The sequence below is a fragment of the Oncorhynchus kisutch genome, unplaced genomic scaffold (genome assembly GCF_002021735.2).
Source record: "Oncorhynchus kisutch isolate 150728-3 unplaced genomic scaffold, Okis_V2 scaffold1070, whole genome shotgun sequence".
NCBI lineage: Eukaryota > Metazoa > Chordata > Actinopteri > Salmoniformes > Salmonidae > Oncorhynchus > Oncorhynchus kisutch.
The window spans coordinates 15,001-30,000 of record NW_022263015.1 but is presented as its reverse complement, the minus strand read 5'-3'; the positions used below and the strand labels follow the sequence as shown (position 1 = coordinate 30,000).

At 43.5% G+C, this 15,000-nt stretch overlaps 1 protein-coding gene across 1 annotated transcript in view; it reads left to right on the top strand.

The window, feature by feature from the left end:
• LOC109886733 (wnt inhibitory factor 1-like) overlaps positions 1–15,000 on the top strand; it is a 49,513-nt gene that overhangs the window by 30,365 nt on the left and 4,148 nt on the right. The window contains exons 5-7 of the mRNA XM_031817554.1: positions 2,822–2,917; positions 5,322–5,417; positions 10,963–11,058. Coding sequence (XP_031673414.1) covers positions 2,822–2,917; positions 5,322–5,417; positions 10,963–11,058 — 288 coding nt within the window. The remainder of the gene's footprint in view (positions 1–2,821; positions 2,918–5,321; positions 5,418–10,962; positions 11,059–15,000) is intronic.

Genomic DNA, 15,000 nt, shown 5'->3' with positions numbered 1-15,000 from the left:
AACTGAAACCAGACTCATCCCTCCCTCTGTCCCTTGTGTTGGATAGAGTGATGGAGTGAATCCTGAGTTAACTGAAACCAGACTCATCCCTCCCTTTGTCCCTTGTGTTGGATAGAGTGATGGAGTGAATCCTGAGTTAACTGAAACCAGACTCATCCCTCCCTCTGTCCCTTGTGTTGGATAGAGTGATGGAGTGAATCCTGAGTTAACTGAAACCAGACTCATCCCTCCCTCTGTCCCTTGTGTTGGATAGAGTGATGGAGTGAATCCTGAGTTAACTGAAACCAGACTCATCCCTCCCTTTGTCCCTTGTGTTGGATAGAGTGATGGAGTGAATCCTGAGTTAACTGAAACCAGACTCATCCCTCCCTCTGTCCCTTGTGTTGGATAGAGTGATGGAGTGAATCCTGAGTTAACTGAAACCAGACTCGTCCCTCCCTCTGTCCCTTGTGTTGGATAGAGTGATGGAGTGAATCCTGAGTTAACTGAAACCAGACTCATCCCTCCCTCTGTCCCTTGTGTTGGATAGAGTGATGGAGTGAATCCTGAGTTAACTGAAACCAGACTCTTCCCTCCCTCTGTCCCTTGTGTTGGATAGAGTGATGGAGTGAATCCTGAGTTAACTGAAACCAGACTCATCCCTCCCTCTGTCCCTTGTGTTGGATAGAGTGATGGAGTGAATCCTGAGTTAACTGAAACCAGACTCATCCCTCCCTTTGTCCCTTGTGTTGGATAGAGTGATGGAGTGAATCCTGAGTTAACTGAAACCAGACTCATCCCTCCCTCTGTCCCTTGTGTTGGATAGAGTGATGGAGTGAATCCTGAGTTAACTGAAACCAGACTCATCCCTCCCTCTGTCCCTTGTGTTGGATAGAGTGATGGAGTGAATCCTGAGTTAACTGAAACCAGACTCATCCCTCCCTCTGTCCCTTGTGTTGGATAGAGTGATGGAGTGAATCCTGAGTTAACTGAAACCAGACTCATCCCTCCGTCTCTTTCTTTTTCTCCAGATGGGTCTCGTCGTATAAAGTGAACGAGACAAGCACTACTTTAGACTTGTTTCATCCGTTTTCCTTAAACGTAAAACAAGAATCGATATTTCGTGCCAGCTTTCGTCGAAGTCTTACCGAAACACAAATTCCCCGGACACCCACTTGTGTTTGTCAATGAAAAGGACAAGTGTGAGAAGTCGTGCCAGTTTTGTTCTGTAACTGTTGTCTCAGTGAGTCGCGACGGGACTTTGGTTACATCCCAAATGGTACCCTATTCCCTAGATAGTGCACTACTTTTAATCAGAGTCCTATTATAGGACCTGGTCAAAAGTAGTGCACTAAATTGGAATAGGGAGCTTTTTGGGCCACAGATATTGTCTTCTTATTGTGGCTCTGACCACATGTTGTCTGGTGCCAGTGTTAAGGCACTGTCCCTATTCCCTAAATAGGACTCTGGTCAGAAGTAGTGCACTATATACATGGAATAGGGGTGCCGTTTTGGACACACCCAAGGGTTCCTCACACGCCGATGGATCTCTGGGACTAAGAAGGATAGTTTGACATCTCTGTTGACATCCATTACCACCTCAAAGGCTTCTAATTCATGTTGTTTTGTAGAGCGCTGGTTTTCAGTCTGCTTTGAAGCAGGCCCTGTTGTAGGGAGATGGTATTCAATCTGCTTTGAAACAGGCCCTGTTGTAGAGAGATGGTATTCAGTCTGCTTTGAAGCAGGCCCTGTTGTAGGGAGATGGTATTCAGTCTGCTTTGAACCAGGCCCTGTTGTAGAGAGATGGTATTCAGTCTGCTTTGCACCAGGCCCTGTTGTAGAGAGATGGTATTCAGTCTGCTTTGAAGCAGGCCCTGTTGTAGAGAGATGGTATTCAGTCTGCTTTGAAGCAGGCCCTGTTGTGGAACTCTAAACGTTTGACCGGAGCCCATAAGGGTGCCATTTGGATGTATGAATAGGGTGCCATTTGGATGTTATGAATAGGGTGCCATTTGGATGTTATGAATAGGGTGCCATTTGGATGTATGAATAGGGTGCCATTTGGATGTATGAATAGGGTGCCATTTGGATGTATGAATAGGGTGCCATTTGGATGTTATGAATAGGGTTCCATTTGGATGTATGAATAGGGTGCCATTTGGATGTTATGAATAGGGTGCCATTTGGATGTATGAATAGGGTGCCATTTGGGATGTATGAATAGGGTGCCATTTGGGATGTATAAATAGGGTGCCATTTGGGATGGAAGTCCATGGCATCTCACTGCACTGTAGTGGAATGTGGTTCCCTTGAAGTGGTCTTCTGAGATGGCAGGCTATGGAGAGTGTCAGAGAGAGGAGGAAGGGGGAGGACGGAAGGAAGGAAAGAATGAAGGGAGGGAGGAAGAAAGGAAAGGAGGGAGGGAGGACTCCACTAGCCATTCATTCATCTCAACTTTGTTATTTTTCTCTTCTCACGTGTTCTGTCTCTTTATTGTCTCTTCCCTCCTCTCTCTCTCACTCCCTCTCTCCTCCCGTCTCGCTCTCTTTTCCCCTCTCTCTGTCTCGCTCTCTTCACCCTTTCTCTCTCTCACTCTCGTCTCTCTCTCTTCCCCCCCCTCTCTCTGTCTCTCTCCCCCCTTTCTCTCTCTCACTCCCTCTCTCCTCCCGTCTCGCTCTCTTTTCCCCTCTCTCTGTCTCTCTCTCTTCCCCCTTTCTCTCTCTCACTCCCATCTCTCTCTCTTCCCCCCCCCCCTCTCTCTCTCTTCCCCCCTCTCTCTGTCTCTCTGCCCCCTTTCTCTCTCTCTCACTCCTTCTCTCTCTCTCTCTCTCTGTCTCCACAGCTAAATGTCCAGGTGGTTGTCGTAACGGTGGGTTCTGCAACGAGAGACAGGTGTGTGAGTGTCAGGATGGTTTCTACGGGCCGCACTGTGAGAAAGGTACGTCTAGTCTCGTCTGTACATCCAAGCCATTCCATCTATCTTCCATCACTACCATAATGATATACAGTACACAGCACACAAGCCATTCCATCTATCTTCCATCACTACCATAATGATATACAGTACACAGCACACAAGCCATTCCATCTATCTTCCATCACTACCATAATGATATACAGTACACAGCACACAAGCCATTCCATCTATCTTCCATCACTACCATAATGATATACAGTACACAGCACACAAGCCATTCCATCTATCTTCCATCACTACCATAATGATATACAGTACACAGCACACAAGCCATTCCATCTATCTTCCATCACTACCATAATGATATACAGTACACAGCACACAAGCCATTCCATCTATCTTCCATCACTACCATAATGATATACAGTACACAGCACACAAGCCATTCCATCTATCTTCCATCACTACCATAATGATATACAGTAAGTACACAGCACACAGTCAACACAATAGCTTGAGTTGCTCATTCTATAGAATGAAATTAAAATGATTTTCTTGTGGTTTTTTTCCCCTTCTCCTTGGCCCACATCAACAATGCTGGGTGGAATATCTTATTTTATTTCCAGGAATGTCTCCACAACAAACCAAAATAAAACCTTATGAAATGAAAGGCTAGAGAAAGAGAAGAGGTTGTGTGTTGTTTCACAGTTATGAGACACACCAGTCCTGCTCAGGCAGGCCTGTCATTTTCAGACAACAACAGAACCACCGCGTTGCATTTAAATGTATTAATGAATCTGTAAAAGGTTATGCTTGCGGTAGCTTAACGTTGCCTCAAGGCACCACAACTTCAAAAACATCATGGAAATTACAAAGCACTGGTTCAACAGGCTCCTTCCAGACTAGTTAAATGGAGAGAGTTTTTCCATGACAGAAATAAACAATCATGTCAGTGTCAGCAGGCAGACAGGCAGACAGGCAGGCAGGCAGGTTGGGCAGACAGGCAGCCAGACAGACAGGCAGGCAGGCAGACAGGCAGACAGGCAGGCAGACAGACAGACAGACAGACAGACAGACAGGCAGACAGACAGACAGACAGACAGACAGACAGACAGACAGACAGACAGACAGACAGACAGACAGACAGACAGACAGACAGACAGACAGACAGACAGGCAAGCAGGCAGGCAAGCAGGCAGGCAGGCAGGTTGGGCAGACAGGCAGCCAGACAGGCAGGCAGACAGGCAGACAGGCAGACAGGCAGGCAGGCAGGCAGACAGACAGACAGACAGACAGACAGACAGACAGACAGACAGACAGACAGACAGACAGACAGGCAGGCAGGCAGGCAGACAGGCAGGCAGGCAAGCAGGCAGGCAGGCAGGCAGGCAGACAAGCAGGCAAGCAGGCAGGCAGGCAGGCAAGCAGGCAGGCAGGCAGGCAGGCAGACAAGCAGGCAGGCAGGCAGGCAGGCAGGGCGGCGATGACCACGTGTTCCATCTATTTAAGGCTTTTAAAAGAGGTTAGAGAGAGACTCTGTCCAGCTACAGACTGACTGAGGGGAGAACAATGTTGTTGTTTTGTTGTTGTTGTCTTTGTATCATATGAACAGTAAGGACTCTCCATGGGGATTTCCCCGTCTACTCAAACAGGGCTACGGAGCTCCTTTTGGGTCGCTCCCCACCCCCCCCCCCCCAAAAATGAAGCCGCAAAAAAGAGGGCTACGCAGAGGAACATCCGTTATGGAGACCGTGTCGAGGCATCTAGAGTAGACTATGGGTTTTTAAAGAGAAGTGTTCTGTGAGAACGGCTGAGTTTTATTTTAGGGGGTGTCGACGGGTCTTGAGACATTGTGTTTACGATATTCAGTCTTGGCAGAGACTCAACAGTACTAAGGCTCTTTAGTGCCTTCTACAGGCAGCGCTACGTGAAACATTCATTATCGCAATGAATGTAGAGTTGGAAGGGTGAAGGGTTACCAGCAACTGAAGGTGAATTAAATGAATGTAGTGTTGGAAGGGTGAAGGGTTACCATTAGTTGAAGGTGAATTAAATGAATGTAGTGTTGGAAGGGTGAAGGGTTACAATCAGTTGAAAGTGAATTAAATGAATGTAGTGTTGGAAGGGTGAAGGGTTACAATCAGTTGAAGGTGAATTAAATTAATGTAGTGTTGGAAGGGTGAAGGGTTACAATCAGTTGAAGGTGAATTAAATGAATGTAGTGTTGGAAGGGTTACAATCAGTTGAAGGTGAATTAAATGAATGTAGTGTTGGAAGGGTTACAATCAGCTGAAGGTGAATTAAATGAATGTAGTGTTGGAAGGGTGAAGGGTTACCAGCAACTGAAGGTGAATTAAATACTTGAGGTTCCTGACGTAGATTTTTCTCCTCTCCTGTCCTACTCCGCTCCCCCCCCCCCCCCCAGCCCTCTGCTCTCCCAGGTGTCTGAATGGTGGACTGTGTATGAGTCCGGGGGTGTGCATCTGCCCACCTGGTTACTATGGAGACAGCTGTGACAAAGGTACACCCACCTGAAACACGGACACAGTACACATTTCATAACTCCAGACAAACACACCTCATTGCACCACTGGGGACCAACGAACTCCAACCAAGCTCGGTCTGTTGTTTTGAAAGTCTCTGAAAAGGGGTTTTATTGATGAAGGTTGGTTACTAGCTACCTTCTGAGAGCGGGATCCCGTGACATGGTTAGCATCAGTTGCTGGGACCACTACTATCTGTCCAGGGATCCTCCAAAAGTCTATAGAGCTGCTTGGCGTAGCAGCTAGCCTAGCTGCTAACTAGCTATCAAGCTAGCAAGGTTTCCTGAAAGCTTGAACACAGCCCGCGACGTGGTTAGCCCTTGTGGCTGGGGCCGGCGTATTGTCCCAGGCTTGTGGCTGTCTAAATCCCTGCTGTTTGTTGCTGTTTCCATCTGCCTTACGACCTGTCCTGTCTGGAACTGCGTGGAGTACCAACATTAGCCTACGTTGCTACCATGGCATCCAAAACCAAAGCCGGTGGGAGTACCACTGTAGTCCTCCAGACAGTAGTGTCTCTCTTTCACAGGTGAAGAATCTTTTAAACGACTGATTAAGATGATCTGACCAGAGAGGTCCAGGACATTAAGATGATCTGACCAGAGAGGTCCAGGACATTAAGATGATCTGACCAGAGAGGTCCAGGACATTAAGATGATCTGACCAGAGAGGTCCAGGACATTAAGATGATCTGACCAGAGAGGTCCAGGACATTATGATGATCTGACCAGAGAGGTCCAGGACATTAAGATGATCTGACCAGAGAGGTCCAGGACATTAAGATGATCTGACCAGAGAGGTCCAGGACATTAAGATGATCTGACCAGAGAGGTCCAGGACATTAAGATGATCTGACCAGAGAGTCCAGGACATTAAGATGATCTGACCAGAGAGGTCCAGGACATTAAGATGATCTGACCAGAGAGGTCCAGGACATTAAGATGATCTGACCAGAGAGTCCAGGACATTAAGATGATCTGACCAGAGAGGTCCAGGACATTAAGATGATCTGACCAGAGAGGTCCAGGACATTAAGATGATCTGACCAGAGAGTCCAGGACATTAAGATGATCTGACCAGAGAGTCCAGGACATTAAGATGATCTGACCGGAGAGTCCAGGACATTAAGAACAGTTTGCAGTTCTCTCAGGGAGAGCTGGATGTCCTGAAAGAGACTTGCAGCAAGATGACAACAAACTGGAAGTTCACGTGAGATAACATCAGCTCTCTCTTTGTGAATCATTATTACAGATGGCTGGGGAATGTCTAGAGGGACAATATCTAGAAGGAACTATATCTAGAGGGAAAATATCTAGAGGGACAATATCTAGAGGGACAATATCTAGAGGGACAATATCTAGAGGGAAAATATCTAGAGGGACAATATCTAGAGGGACAATCCAAGAGAAATAACATCGTTGTGGATGGCATACCGGAGTCTTCATGTAACCGATGTGAAATGGCTCGCTAGTTAGCGGTGGTGCGCGTTAATAGTGTTTCAATCGGTGACGTCACTCGCTCTGAGACCTTGAAGTAGTGGTTCCCCTTGCTCTGCAAGGGCCGTGGATTTTGTGGAGCGATGGGTAATGATGCTTCGTGGGTGACTGTTGTTGATGTGTGCAGAGGGTCCCTGGTTCGAGCCCAGGTAGGGGTGAGGGGACGGATGAAAGCTAAACTGTTACATTCACATCACTGGGACAAGTCTGAGGAGAAAGGAAGACAAATTATCATTTTAAAAGCTGCAGATGGATGATGGGAAGATTGAGGTCTGGAAAACCTGTCACCAGCCCAGGTGACAGACACAGGCTGATATGTGGTCAAGTTCCTGAGGTTTAAGGACAAGATGGCTGTTCTGGACAGAGCCAAAAACTTGAGACTAACAAAACATCTTCCTTAACAAAGACTTCTCGTAAGCTGTACACAAGAGGCGGAAAATAACTTGTCCCTGCCGTGAAAGCTGTCAGAGAGCTTGGGGACATTGTTTACATCCACTACAACAGGCTCAGTGTCCACCCTCCTTCCCAAAAAGACTGGGAGGAGTGAGAGAGCCTAGCTTCTGGGTCAGTAGCTTCAGCCCCACATCACATACACCAATTGACACTCACAAGTGCCCTGTTGACTGACTCTATTAGCCAGACAATGTTCTTGTCAAGCTGGAAAGGTCTAAAAATATATGTTATTAATCAAAAGACTGGGAGGAGTGAGAGAGCTGTTATTATTATTATTATTATGTTATTAATCATATGTACTATAGCCGTAGAAATACGGTTTATGAGATCAATAACTGGAGAAAAAAAACTACATCTGATAACATTCATATACTGGTCATCTCTGAGACTCACTTAGATAATTCCTTTGATAATACAGCAGTAGCAATACAGGGATATAACATACACAGAAGAGACAGGAATGCCTATGGCGGAGGTGTTGCTGTATATATTCAGAGCCATATCCCTGTAAAGCTTAGAGATGATCTCATGTCTATTGCTGTTAAAAGTGTTGTGGTTGCAGTTTCACTACCTACCTACTAAAAAGCCTCCTATTTTAGGGTGTTGCTATATAGGCCAACATGTGCTGACATTCATTATCTGGATAATATGTGTGCAATGCTTGGTAATGTGTGTGCTGTTTACAGATAGGTATATTTTCTGGGTGTCCCGAATATAGATTGGTTTTCATCAAGCTGTCCGCTCAAGAGGAAGCTGCTCACTGTAACCAGTGCCTGTAATCTGGTTGTGTGTCTTGACCTCCGCCGAACCCCTGAGACTGACTCACCGAACCCCTGGGGTTCGATTGAACCCAGGTTAAGAACCACTGATGTTGGGCCTACAGAAGAGACAGGAATGCCTATGGCGGAGGTGTTGCTGTATATATTCAGAGCCGTTTTCCTGTAAAGCTTAGAGGCCGAGACAATAAGAAGATACAGTGGCAGAATAAATTCAAATCACACCTTTTGTTTCATCACAAAACAGGAGAGCGACATCTGTACGATGAAGTCCACAAAACATATTTTATGTAACAAACAGTTACACGCTCAAGCACATTAATGCTTCCGGAACATTTTTTCAGACTACTAAACTATTGATTTAGAACCATGTGGAGAGTTTTACCGCAAGTCGTAAAGACAACAGACGCTGTCTCCGCTATTCCAGCACCATTTCAACATTACAACATCATCTAACCACCTCTGCTTAGTCTAATACAGAGACAACAGGAGCTGTCTCTGCTATTCCAGCGTCATTTCAACGTCAACATTACAACATCATCTAACCACCTCTGCTTAGTCTAATACAGAGACAACTAAAAGATACCAGAAAACGATTTAGTCTAATCAATGTAAGCTAAATATGACGTGGTTGTCCATGGTTGTCACGAATCCCGCCGAAGATGGTGCCTCTTCCTGTTCGGGCGGCGCTCGGCTGTCGTCGTCGCCGGCCTATTAGCTGCCATCGATTCCCTTTCCGTTTGTTTCTGTTTATTGGGTTTAATTGGGTACACCTGTTTTGAGTTAGGGTTTGTTTGTAGGCTATTTAAGGGCACTAGGCCCGCTGGGTATTTGTGTGGGCTTGTTCTCTGTTATTTGGTTTTTAACAATGGTACTGATTTCTCTGTATGTGTGTGTGTGTGTGTGTGTGTGTGTGCTTGCAAGTAGAAAAAAAACATGTTGACTCACCGTACTTGTAGAGACACGCCAGCAATGCCATCCTCCTCCTTCATGTTGTCTAAACGGTCTATGACTCTTGTCACACAGTACACACTTTTAGTTTTTGTTGTCCCTGGCTATCTGGATAAAATGCTCGCTCGCCTAATTTCCTTTCATGGGCAACGATGCGCCAGGCCAGCTAGTTAACATTAGCAAGCTACATCTAGCTACACGTTGAACTTCCACCCTGTCAGGCCAGTGGCACAATGTATGAATTCATGGTTGGATTGTCACGGCCGTCGTTCAAGGAAGACCTGAGGTGCAGCGTGGTGGGCGTACATTTTATTTTATTTTGTAAAACGTCACCAACAAAACAAGAAATAACAAACACGACCGTGACGCTTACAAGGGCTATAGTGCCCCTAACAAAGACAACTTCCCACAATCATAACAGGGGAAAAGGCTGCCTAAGTATGATTCCCAATCAGAGAAAACGATAGACAGCTGTCCCTGATTGAGAACCATATCCGGCCAAAACATAGAAATACAAAAACATAGAAAACAGAACATAGAATGCCCACCCAAATCACACTCTGACCAAACCAAAATAGAGACATAAAAAGTCTCTCAAAGGTCAGGGCGTGACATGGATCAGAATTGGCGTTATATTCATTGCCATAATGGAGAATTAAGTAACACCACAAGTCCAAATCCCTATCTCCATCCATGGCAAATTTAGGAATGGGCCAATTTTAGTTAGCTAGCTAGCCACCGGAGGTAACATGGTGTTACCTGGGATTGTAAACTGTCATGGTCAAAACATATAGATTCAATGGTTGTAAAGATGATGTCTGTAAATAAAGAGATGCTCAGCTTTTTTGACACCACACTCCACAAAGCAAGTCCTGCAGCCTCTAGTTTTATCTCATCTTGATTATTGCCCAGTCATATGGTCAGGTGCTGCAAAGAAGGGTCTAGAAAAACGGCAGCTGGTCCAGAACAGAGCAGCAGTGTAATCAGAGGGCTATTATCAACACTATGCATGTCAGTCTCTCTTGCCTAAGAGTTGAGGACAGACTGGACTGACTACATCACTTCTTCTTCTTTTTTATAAGAAACGTTAATGTGTTTAAAATTTCAAATTGTTTGTGTAGTCAACTTACACACCGTTCTGACACACACTTACCCCACCAGTAGTTCTGAGTGATTGTGAGGTCGGTTCGTTTTCGGTTCGTTTATATAAAAAAAAAAATCACGATTTTCGGTTTGGATATTTTTTTAAAACATTAAATGCACTATGCATTATGTGATTTGAATTCTGTAACAAAGAATAAAACAATGAATAAAAGTCCCATTTACCATTACTGCTTATCACTTATCAACCATCATTTATTCACTTTACTTTAATAAAATATTTCAGTTGTGTTTATTACATTAGTTTTATTTGATGACTTTATTATTTCATTCCAAGTCCTCATCTCTATCGAGTTGCTGTCTGATTAAATCACCATTTTAGTAGTTCTTAAAAGTAAATCATTGATGACAGTTGAATACCAACTGTCAATCATTCATGTATTTTCAGGTAGAGACAAGCGACTGTTCTCTGTGTATCCCTCTTCTGTTTCTTACGTAGCAGGTCGCAAAAGAAACAGACGGACAATGGATTATGGTCGTTGTAGTTCATTATCACGTTTTCTGCGCTAAACTATGGCCTGTTGGAAACTACAACTCCCTGCTACGTCGCACAGTTGGTGCATGTTCCTAATAAAATACCAATACCAAAAATGTATCATGTAAACGTTGTCAATCTTATCGTCATCCTAATATGAATCTGCTGTAATTAAATCCCAACTACACTCATCTATGTTGTGTTCCCTCTCTAGCTAACTGCAGCATCACATGTTTAAACGGAGGGACGTGCTTCCACCCAGGGAAGTGTATCTGTCATGCAGGCTACGAGGGACCACGCTGTGGGATCAGTGAGTTACACTTTACCTAACAACTCTACTACTGCTACTACTACTACTACTACTACTACTACTACTACTACTACTGGGACCACGCTGTGGGATCAGTGAGTTACACTTTACCTAACAACTCTACTACTGCTACTACTACTACTACTACTACTACTACTACTACTACTACTACTACTACTACTACTACTACTGGGACCACGCTGTGAGATCAGTGAGTTGCACTTTACCTAACAACTCTACTACTGCTACTACTACTACTACTACTACTACTACTACTACTACTACTACTACTACTACTACTACTGGGACCACGCTGTGGGATCAGTGAGTTACACTTTACCTAACAACTCTACTACTACTACTACTGCTACTACTACTACTACTGCTACTACTACTACTACTGCTATTACTACTACTACTACTACTACTATTACTACTACCACTACTACTACTACTACTATTACTACTACCACTACTACTACTACTACTGCTACTACTACTACTGCTAATACTACTGCTACTACTACTACGACTGCTACTACTACTACTACTGCTATTACTACTACTACTACTACTATTACTACTACCACTACTACTACTACTACTATTACTACTACCACTACTACTACTACTACTACTACTATTACTACTACTGCTACTACTACTACTATTACTAGTACTCTACTACTAACTACTACTATTACTAGTACTCTACTACTAACTACTACTATTACTAGTACTCTACTACTACTATTACTAGTACTCTACTACTATTATTACTAGTACTCTACTACTACTACTACTACTACTACTATTACTAGTACTCTACTACTACTACTATTACTATTACTAGTACTCTACTACTACTACTATTACTATTACTAGTACTCTACTACTACTACTACTACTACTACTACTACTACTACTAGTACTCTACTACTACTAATACTACTACTACTAATATTACTAGTACTCTACTACTAACTACTACTATTACTAGTACTCTACTACTAACTACTACTATGACTAGTACTCTACTACAAACTACTACTATTACTAGTACTCTACTACTACTACTATTACTAGTACTCTACTACTACTACTATTACTAGTACTCTACCTCTATTACTATTACTAGTACTCTACTACTACTACTATTACTAGTACTCTACTACTACTACTACTATTACTAGTACTCTACTACTACTACTATTACTAGTACCCTACTACTACTACTATTACTAGTACTCTACTACTACTACTACTATTACTAGTACTCTACTACTACTACTATTACTAGTACTCTACTACTACTACTACTACTATTACTAGTACTCTACTACTACTACTATTACTAGTACTCTACTACTACTACTATTACTAGTACTCTACTACTACTACTATTACTAGTACTCTACTACTACTACTACTATTACTAGTACTCTACTACTACTACTACTATTACTATTACTAGTACTCTACTACTACTACTATTACTAGTACTCTACTACTACTACTATTACTAGTACTCTACTACTACTACTACTACTATTACTAGTACTCTACTACTACTACTACTATTACTAGTACTCTACTACTACTACTACTACTACTACTACTACTAGTAGTACTAGTACTAGTACTCTACTACTACTACTATTACTAGTACTCTACTACTAACTACTACTATTACTAGTACTCTACTACTACTATTACTAGTACTCTACTACTATTATTACTAGTACTCTACTACTACTACTACTACTACTACTATTACTAGTACTCTACTACTACTACTACTACTATTACTATTACTAGTACTCTACTGCTACTACTACTACTAGTACTCTACTACTACTACTTACTAGTACTCTACTACTACTACTACTACTATTACTAGTACTCTACTACTACTACTACTATTACTAGTACTCTACTACTACTACTACTACTACTACTACTAGTAGTACTAGTACTAGTACTCTACTACTACTACTATTACTAGTACTCTACTACTACTACTATTACTAGTACTCTACTACTACTACTACTACTATTACTAGTACTCTACTACTACTACTATTACTAGTACTCTACTACTACTACTATTACTAGTACTCTACTACTACTACTATTACTAGTACTCTACTACTACTACTACTACTATTACTAGTACTCTACTACTACTACTATTACTAGTACTCTACTACTACTACTATTACTAGTACTCTACTACTACTACTTTACTAGTACTCTACTACTACTACTACTACTATTACTAGTACTCTACTACTACTACTACTATTACTAGTACTCTACTACTACTACTACTACTACTACTACTAGTAGTACTAGTACTAGTACTCTACTACTACTACTATTACTAGTACTCTACTACTACTACGATTACTAGTACTCTACTACTACTACTACTACTACTAGTACTCTACTACTACTACTACTATTACTAGTACTCTACTACTACTACTATTACTAGTACTCTACTACTACTACTATTACCAGTACTCTACTACTACTACTACTACTACTACTATTACTAGTACTCTACTACTACTACTATTACTAGTACTCTACTACTACTACTATTACTAGTACTCTACTACTACTACTATTACTAGTACTCTACTACTACTACTATTACTAGTACTCTACTACTACTACTATTACTAGTACTCTACTACTGTTATTACAGCTGCTCTCTTCAACTTTCAGACACACAATCCCAAAAGCAAAGGGGAATGTAGCCTAAAGTCAAGAGTATTTTTGTCACCCAACCTTTGGTTAATGACATCATCCAAATAACCACTGTGCTGTCACTCTGACGGCAACAGGAAGGAACACCCCGAGAGGGTAAACACTGTGCTGTCACTCTGACGGCAACAGGAAGGAACACCCTGAGAGGGTAAACACTGTGCTGTCACTCTGACGGCAACAGGAAGGAACACCCTGAGAGGGTAAACACTGTGCTGTCACTCTGACGGCAACAGGAAGGACACCCTGAGAGGGTAAACACTGTGCTGTCACTCTGACGGCAACAGGAAGGAACACCCTGAGAGGGTAAACACTGTGCTGTCACTCTGAAGGCAACAGGAAGGAACACCCTGAGAGGGTAAACACTGTGCTGTCACTCTGACGGCAACAGGAAGGAACACCCTGAGAGGGTAAACACTGTGCTGTCACTCTGACGGCAACAGGAAGGAACACCCTGAGAGGGTAAACACTGTGCTGTCACTCTGACGGCAACAGGAAGGAACACCCTGAGAGGGTAACCACTGTGCTGTCACTCTGACGGCAACAGGAAGGAACACCCTGAGAGGGTAAACACTGTGCTGTCACTCTGACGGCAACAGGAAGGAACACCCTGAGAGGGTAAACACTGTGCTGTCACTCTGACAGCAACAGGTAGGAACACCCTGAGAGGGTAAACACTGTGCTGTCACTCTGACAGCAACAGGAAGGAACACCCTGAGAGGGTAACCACTGTGCTGTCACTCTGACGGCAACAGGAAGGAACACCCTGAGAGGGTAAACACTGTGCTGTCACTCTGACGGCAACAGGAAGGAACACCCTGAGAGGGTAAACACTGTGCTGTCACTCTGACGGCAACAGGAAGGAACACCCTGAGAGGGTAAACACTGTGCTGTCACTCTGACAGCAACAGGAAGGAACACCCTGAGAGGGTAAACACTGTTCTGTCACTCTGACGGCAACAGGAAGGAACACCCTGAGAGGGTAAACACTGTGCTGTCACTCTGATGGCAACAGGAAGGAACACCCTGAGAGGGTAAACACTGTGCTGTCACTCTGATGGCAACAGGAAGGAACACCCTGAGAGGGTAACCACTGTGCTGTCACTCTGACGGCAAAAGGAAGGAACACCCTGAGAGGGTAAACACTGTGCTGTCACTCTGACGGCAACA